At 40.2% G+C, this 8,695-nt stretch overlaps 1 protein-coding gene across 2 annotated transcripts in view; it reads right to left on the minus strand.

Annotated features, from left to right (window-relative positions):
- stac (SH3 and cysteine rich domain) overlaps positions 1-7,283 on the minus strand; it is a 30,270-nt gene extending 22,987 nt beyond the window's left edge. The window contains exons 1-3 of one of the 2 annotated variants that reach the window (XM_051395898.1): positions 6,778-7,283; positions 5,429-5,461; positions 3,430-3,763 (exon numbers count right to left, since the gene is read on the minus strand). In XM_051395898.1, coding sequence (XP_051251858.1) covers positions 3,430-3,763; positions 5,429-5,461; positions 6,778-6,891 — 481 coding nt within the window. In that variant the 5' untranslated portion in view covers positions 6,892-7,283. The remainder of the gene's footprint in view (positions 1-3,429; positions 3,764-5,428; positions 5,462-6,777) is intronic. The other variant, XM_051395899.1, reaches the window with a different exon arrangement.
- Between the last annotated feature and the right edge of the window lie 1,412 nt (positions 7,284-8,695).

Below are 8,695 nucleotides of genomic sequence, written 5' to 3' on the forward strand. Positions count from 1 at the left end.
TACATTATATGGATTGCTGAGCTGATTGTCAGGTCAGTCAGGTTATCTAAATTCTGACAATCCATCCAATATTTGTTGAGATATTTCAGTCTGGACCACAGTGGCGTACCGACCAACACAGCAACTTTGCAATCACTAAATGTCGCTAGCATGACTAAAAATAGATACCTGTGGCTTGCGTCAAGGTTTAAACTCCAATATGTCAGCACATCTCCAAAAATGGCACTTTCTTTAAACTTTTCATGAACTGACTTTTGTTATTTGACATTTCCCCCACTGGCGCCCATGCAGTTTGACATTTTATAATGCATTTTTTTGGCGGAGAACTGATGTGAGAGACATTTTCGAGACATGTGTCAGATGCCAATTGTAACTCTAAAATGGATTCATGCAGTATCAGTGGAGGTGCAAGGTCGTCACCATACATGGCTGGTATATCTTATGTGACAGAATGAGAGAAAACACTGCTGCTGCCCAGTAGAATACACCTCTTACACGCTTGTGCATCATGTCTACGTGTTAATGGAGTAGTAGCAAAGCCTCGGCCCACTATCCAACTTTGACCTCTTACTCACAGATTAACTTCTCTTTGAGGGCAACCAAACCTGTCATGTTCGTCTCAGGGATTTTATAGCTCAGATTAGTGCATTTTGATTAAGTCAGATTACTGTCTCATTCGTGGTTAAAATCAACTTGTCTTATTAATTAATCCAGGACTTTGGATGCCTTGATTTGAGGCGTTTGAGGGATCTTGAAAGTAAAGTACTGTCTAACCCCTGGAGGTTGTTGAAGGATATCAGCGTTTAATGACTGACAGTGAAATTTTGTAATAGTATCTTAAATTTCAGAGTTTGCCTATCTGCATATATCCTTCATATAGTATGTATGTATTTACTGTCTAAAGTCTAAGTCAAATCCTTCAAACTCTTTGTGTGGAATTTGTTACATAAGTTCACAACCTAAAAGCTGTGAATATTTTATTTTTTCAAGCCTTCCCTGTAAATTATATTTCACCCTCTGCCAGACACAAATAACCCTCCCATTCACTCATGTAGACATTCATTTAATAAGCCATTTGCAGCAAGGACCTGCAATCAATAACTCAGCATTAGCAAACAGATTACAGATAAACAATTACTGCCCTATTTTAACTTCATTAATTTGTAGCAATTTGTAATGAATGGCCATTAGGATTTAATAATGACAGCATGCTTGTTCTATCAGTATGAGTCCTCTCCACCACCGTCTCTCTCTATCTCTCTCTCTCTCTCTCTCTCTCTCTCTCTCTCTCTCTCTCTCTCTCTCTCTTTCTCTCTCCTGCGTGCTGCTCTTTGACTCTGTGACACTGAGTCAGACTTTGACAGCAGCATCGCAGCTTATTATACACACACACACACACACACACACACACACACACACAGAGAGAGAGAGAAAACCACTCTCTCTCTCCACTGCTGACTACAATGTGTTCTCATTAAAGCAGGACAAATGAAGAAGAGGGCAGCATCTTTTTTCATGAGTGAACCAGAGGGCTCAGCACCTATCACAGGACCAGGCAGGCCTGACATCACACTTTCATTATTAACAGACCACCAGAGGCTCATTCAAAGGTTCAGCCAATGGACGCGCCTCAATGGCCATGCCACATAAAACAGACCAGTGTGAGCAACAATGGTCGTAAAAATGTATAAATGTGTTTTATGGTGGAATAAACGCAGTCATACATTCAAAGCCAGAGTGGCCTTTTGATGACCATAACTGCTGATAGAAAATAGATTTGTTGGTGACCATGTTCATGACAGAAATGTCAAATATTCTTGAGTTTCTTCAAGAATGTTATGCTAGTCAGGGTGAAAAAGCCTCTGAAGACCTCTGTGAATTTACACTACAGAGGTGGGGGAGACATAGATGCCTGTGGTAACATCTTTGTTTAGCTGCTTAAGAACACTGTAAACTTTTAAGTGTACAGGGATAACTAACATTAAACCTGTGGGGTTTTTTTTTCACTTGGAGGCAGCAGAAACCAGCTGTAAACACATTAATGAAATATACCTTTTAAGTTCACATGGTAAATTGGTTAGCAAACAGTTGCTTAGCAGTTACGGAGCAACATTATCATTCATTTAGAGTCGTGACTGTTAGTCTCTTTCCTTTTACCTCTATTTTGGTCTCCACCAAGGGAGGGAAATATCTTGCTCTTTTGTTCAACAGCTAGTTGCTATTTTGTTGTTCGATGCTGAGCATGCCGATGAGAGCAGTCAGAGTGAACCAAAATAATAAAGTTGCGTAAAAAACAAAACATTTTAGGTGAAAAATCTCACTATAAGCGACGCATTTCACATTAGACATTCATTTCATACATTGCTAATAAACATTATTTATCATAGCTGCTTTTATGCATTGATATGCTGATTGGTTAAACTACCTACAATACTCAAAATCCTAATTATAACTATTAACAGCTAATATTATTTAACAGTTGACTGTTAGGAAAGCCCTTTTTATTTCATGCCTCAACTCAATCTCCAAACTAAAAACTTTAACTTAAAGGGTCGTTTGATTTTGCTTTTAAGAAGTTTAAAAGAAGGAAAAATCCCAAGCCAAGGAGACTGAATGAAGGACAAAATGTCCAGTGTCTTTCAATTATACAAAAGAAAACCAACAGGGTTGGTAAACTGATATATTACTGGTATCATTCCAGTATATATATGCACATTTACATGCACATATTTGAACCCACCTATCTGTTTGATGGCTTTTATCTGCTACCAAATTTGATATCGGGGGCCTGTTGAGCAGATGGTATGGGCAGCCCTTGTCATTATCATGCGGCAGAGGCCCTGAGCTATAAAGACTTAGTGGTCCTGCAGTACTGATGGTTAACAAGGAGGAGAAACCGGAACATCTGGTGAGGGGAGAACAGGTAGAGAAGCTGGCACAGCTGTTGTTGGCTCTCTGACACCCCAGCAGTTGGATGGATGGAAGTGGCTCAGTGTGCAAAAAAAGGAGGATGGAGATATGTTGGTCACATGTCAGCAGGTCAAGCTGGATGCTCAGTTCCAGGTGCCTTACGGTCTGAGTGTGTTTTAGTACACGGGGCTTGTGCGTTCATTCTCACTGGATAAAAACAGTATTTAGAATATGAAAATTAAGGCAGGCGCTTTAAGAGACTATAACCTCTGAGATCCTGCTGTCTCTGTGCATATTATTGCATATTTATTACTCTCTTATTTCAACTTTCAGTTTTACTTTAGAAGAAAAGCTGATGAATGTCTCATTATGAAAAGGTTATTGTCAATCTTGTGATTGCAAAGTTCATTAGATGGTGCGCAGGATCTTTCAAATGTTGCTTTCTGCCATGATCTTGTCACCGTGCTTTCTTTGATATTCTGCTCACACTAATAAAGGAGGTCGGGATTCTAACCATACCTACGATCATGTGGTTGCAGACGTCACAGAATGTGGGCTTCTTGAAGATGTGCTCCATGAAGCAGTGTCCTGCTGAGTCTACCTGCAGTGGGTTGCGAGACTGGGAGCGCGATGTGGGGGGAGGAGCGCAGGGGATGGCTGGAGGGACCGGAGGGATGGGGAGGTTGGTGGTGTGCGGTGGGGCCATCCCGATGTTGCAGAGATGGCCCGTGCTGCTGCTCACGTCAGAGAGCAGTTCTGTCTTGTTGTCGCTGCTTGTTCGGAAAAAGTTGTCTGCGCTCTTGCTGCGAATGCTCTTGGTCTTGAAGGACAAAGAGCGCTTGAGTCTCTGCAGCTGAAAAGAGAGACAGTTGAGGGAGAGTTGAAGGAAAATGGAGCGAGGGAGGGAAGGAATAGAAAGACGAGAGAGAGGAGAGAGAAAAATTCAGAGCAACTGAGTTAGATGTGAAGTAAATCAATTCCTGTTATAACCTAAATAAATTACAAGCTTAGTCTCTAAAACCTTCAGGCAAATGTCTCAGTGCTCCATGGCTGATGAAAAGGACCACTGCTAGGGGCGACTTATGATTGCTCAGTGGAAAACCTTCGAGGTTCCCTACCTGGAAGGTAATGTGATTTCTTGGTTAGAGCTATGCATCACATCAACACTATTTCTCACACGCTGTGCTGCCATTTCTGGCCACATCTTCTATCAATCTCATTAGTCTCCTCTTTTACAGTAACGCTATTCATAACACTCCACACTGACAACTCCTCATTTAACCTCTCAGTGTGTACTTCCTACTCTGCGAAACCCACTTAATTCTGGGCCCAAACACGCAATAAAGAATATCTAAGCTACAGTAATGTGATTTTATGGTTCTGGTTTCTGGCTGATGTGTGGCTGCAGGCCTCTGATCGAAGAAATAGATTATGTTTTTAAGTAATTGATGGGTAGGGAAGGACTCCTAATGATCCATGATATCCTAGCACATAGTTCAAGCCTGAAAATGTAACTGTAAACAGGTAAACAGCTGTGGGGAGTTACTGTTTTTCTGCTGAGTGCTCAAGGTTGAACTGTCCTCTACTAATTAAATACGCGCACAGACACAGTTTACATCAGCTGAGCCAAGATGTTCTAATGAAATCCCAGACTTAACTACAATACAATAAGGTGTATAAACATACATACATTGTTAGCAGTTGTTAGCAGCAAACTGTTAAGAGAGCTTATCACTGCAGCTTTGGTATGGTGAAGATCAATCAATTCTACGGGTCACTCTGGAAACAATCAATTTGGACCCTTTCTCTACCATTACCACCCACACACAGGAATGCACACACACACACACACACACACACACACACACACACACACACACAGGAATGCACACACACAAAAACTGAGATAAAACATAACAACAATGCAGTTTGTTCTAGATAACTACATTATATAAATAAGCATTCTTTTCTTATAAATTCTACACATGATGAACTTATTTACAAAGGCTGTGATGGTAAAGGATGCTACAGTTGTTTCCTGTAGGTTGGCTTTATATATTTAAAATAAAAGACAATATATTGAATAAATAAAAAGATCTCTCTAAATCAGCGAAGTGAGGGAATGTGTGCATGCATCAAGGAGGTCATGCTGTGTTTGATGGCACCACAAAGAGCTGTGTTCTACCATAAAGCAGGGAGGGTTAATGGGGGGCTGGACTGGGTTATGCAAAACAAACAAAGAAAAAAGTCAGCTATCGCAAAAGATCATATATCAAATCATTCTAAATAAAAACACTTACTGATGCAGCATCAGAACAAAGCGTGAGCTCTAGATATAGTGGTGATGATGGCTTAAACCGTGTGTGGCATCAACTTCACTAAGTGATCGATCGTAAAAAGCAGTAAAAGTTGTAACATGAAACAACTTTTACCTTCATGTGCATGCAGGTGTGCTGTTATGTTATGATGAACTAAGATCAGCAGTACAGCTACAGCTTGCACAAGAGTGGAGGCTCACCTTGCGCTTGTGATGTTCAGGCCTCACAGTATTCTTAAAGGAGGAATAAAAACACAAACAAAGCTTTACTTAATAGTAATAAACTTAGTCTACTTATTCTGTCTGTACGAATGATTTAAACCAAATCACTTTTATGTCTTTCTGAGGCGTTCATCTACTAATCACCTGAGATATTGGAAGTGAGTGAGGTTGTTTGGCAGAAGCTTTGAAACTATGTGAGAAATCAGCCAAGAGTCTCTTGAAAGACCCAGTGACCAAACGTGCCAAAGTTAGAGCTCACATGCTCGAGCCTTATAAAAACACGATGCAACAGAGGAGAGCACCTCTGTCATCCCAGATGTGACTGAAAACACTGACTTACACAGCCTTAACTTCACAAACTGTCATTAAACTGTATTTAAAAGAGGTAATAAAATGAGTCTCATCTGTCCTGTATGGGAGCTTTGTGGCTGGACAGGCCAGCTGCTGTAGGTATCCACTACTGTGATGACTAGTCCAATATTTTACTGCTAATTGTAGAAGTCCGGGCAAAATGTGGCCCACATAGATGGCAAAACGCCTGAGGCAGCTGTGGATCTCCATCACACAGCCTACTTTCCTCCTCATCAGCCACAAGTAGAAAGCACAAACCCATATGCCACTTGTTAATTAATATACACATAGTATTAACACTAGATTACTTCCTTTATCACGACAGCACACCGTGAACCTGTTTTATAGGCTAATCAAGAGCTTTAATCAGCCCTTCCATCCTAGCAACAATGAATTTAAATACCACAATCCCTATTAGTTAAGCTTAAAATGGTTATTTTGAAGAAAAACACTATATTTCTAGTCATAGAGGACATTTAAAGAGCGTGTGTGGTGCTCAAAAGTGAGTTTGAACTGAATATCATCTTCATCTAAAGGTTGTTTTCTTATATGGTGCCATATCATGATGTTATTCTAATGGTATTCCAACACACGGAGGTGGTCTGCTGTACTAAAAATTAGTCTGTAGAGGCTCTTAATGGCACTTTAAACGTGTTATGATAGTGGTTTCTGTCCCAGCTGATGATATATTTCTGAAGTCTATGTGTAACAGGTATGGTATCCTGCTTACATTTAATTAAAAAAAACATACTGTTGAAGCTGGCTGGTCAGTGTGTGTCCTGTGTGTGTGATAAAAAGTGACATGTTGTTCTTTTTGGGAGCTGATCCCTGTTGAGTCGATTTTATGGTCATGTTGATAGAAGTTTGTTTACCCTGTTCTATTAATAAGAGTTGGCCTGATGCACAGTATGATCCCACAGCATATCCGTCTATCCGGGGCGATGGTAAATAATAAATAATAACAGGACAATTCCTACCTTGGTTTCCTGCTGGCTGGCGTTCGCCGTCGGGGATTTGGGTGTCTCATTCTGGTCCCGTTCGTCCTCTTTGCCCCCACTTTCGTCCTGAATCATGTTGGCCGGTGGGATCATCCTCTCTTTTTGGGATCTCTCAAAAAAAAAAAACTGTTGCTCTGTACAGTTTTTTCTCCCCAATCTGTTTATATCGTCCCCATTCCTCTATAGTCACCGTGTCCCGAGGATAGGAGAAGTCATCCAGACCCGCTGCTGCTGTGAAGGGAAGGTCTGAGGCTCATCAACCGACAGGGAAAAAGATAAGAAAACTGTCTTAAAGGAAGACTGCGAAAGAAGTGCTTTTCCAAAATCAGAAAAGTTGAACGCCAGTCCGGTTCAGCTTCACTGTGTCCTGTCCTTCTTAAAGGAGGCTTTCGCGTTTATCGTGTCGTCGTGCGTAACGCTGCCAAGACATCTCCAAGTCCACGCTGCGCGCCGTGCGCCTCACACTGCCAATACTCAGATGGGCGGAGAGCTGCGAACGGCCAAGGGAGGGAAGGATGGGGAAGGAGGAGAAATATGACACAGCGAGGCTGTCCTGCCAAAAAATAGATGGAGGACACACTTGGAGAGGGGGGGAAAAAACATCCATATGGTCAAATTAAATCACTGCTAAAGAAACTAAAAAAATATGTTTAACAAGGTGGTTACATCATTTCACGTGTTTCTTTATTTCAGAGCAATAATCCACTTATTTTATAGATTTTACTGGAACCTTGTTTTTTACCATATAATCTTTTTTGTTTTGGCTAATTGGCGTTGACATTGACATTTTCTTGAATCAGGAACTCACATTTTGACAGCAAGAGTAAGGTTGGAAACAATGAATTACATTTAAGAATACAAAGAAGCTTTGTTTTGACTATAATGATACTTAATTATTAAAGGAATAATACTCAATTTCTTGCCCCGAGTTAAATTAAGATTGATCGCCATTTCAAGTTTGATATAGGCTAAAATAGCTTAAAGTTAAATATGAAGCTTTAGCACAGTCAATGTGTTATCTTAGGTCATCATAAATACCTAGGGGAAACAGCTAGCCTGCCTCTGTCTGAAAGTAAGAAAATCTGATTACCAGCATCTGTAAAGCTCACAAATTTATTATAACGCCAAACTAGATATAATATGTGTTCATTAATGAGCTTTAAATGTGTTGGTAGGTGGGTGGTGTTTCGTTTTGACCAAGGTTAACCAGGTGTTTCCCCTGTTTCCAGTCTTTGTGCTATGCTAAGATAAACAGCTGCTGGTGGTAGCTTCATATCTGTCAGAAAGTCACAAGAGTGGTGTCAGTCTTCTCACCTAACTCATGACAAGAAAGTCAAGAAGTGTATTTCCCCAAATGACAAACTATTCTTTTAAACTGGCTTCCAAACATTGCCTTGAACTTTCTGTTTTCTATCGTCTACATGCTGCTGTATGGAAGCTAGCGTACAGACATGAGAGTGGTCAATCTTTTCATCATAAAACAGGGTAACGTGCAAAAAAAAAACATGATTAAGTGTAAAACAAAAGTGTAAAAAATTTGAAATGTCCTCTAGGGTGCCCTTGAAGTAGAGAAAACACAGTGTAGTGCCATATAGGCTCCACTAAATGCTAGAAAAGGGTTAGGGTTGGCCTCTACTTGATGAATGATAAAATAGTTATTAGTTCCTTGTCTGTTTTTATTGCAGAGGTGTAATATTTAAATTAATTAATAAATAAACTTTAAGGTATATCTGTTGAAATTCAATTTTCCGAGGGAATTCACTCAAGAGTCAGACAAGAAAACAACAGCACTATCACATATATTTACACACTCATAAGCCATTATATAGGAAATAAACAACGTTATGACACTTAAGCTTTTGAAGTGAAATATGAGGCTTCTCATCCGCCTCAGATG

The sequence above is a fragment of the Dicentrarchus labrax genome, unplaced genomic scaffold, assembly GCF_905237075.1.
Source record: "Dicentrarchus labrax unplaced genomic scaffold, dlabrax2021, whole genome shotgun sequence".
Classification (NCBI taxonomy): domain Eukaryota; kingdom Metazoa; phylum Chordata; class Actinopteri; family Moronidae; genus Dicentrarchus; species Dicentrarchus labrax.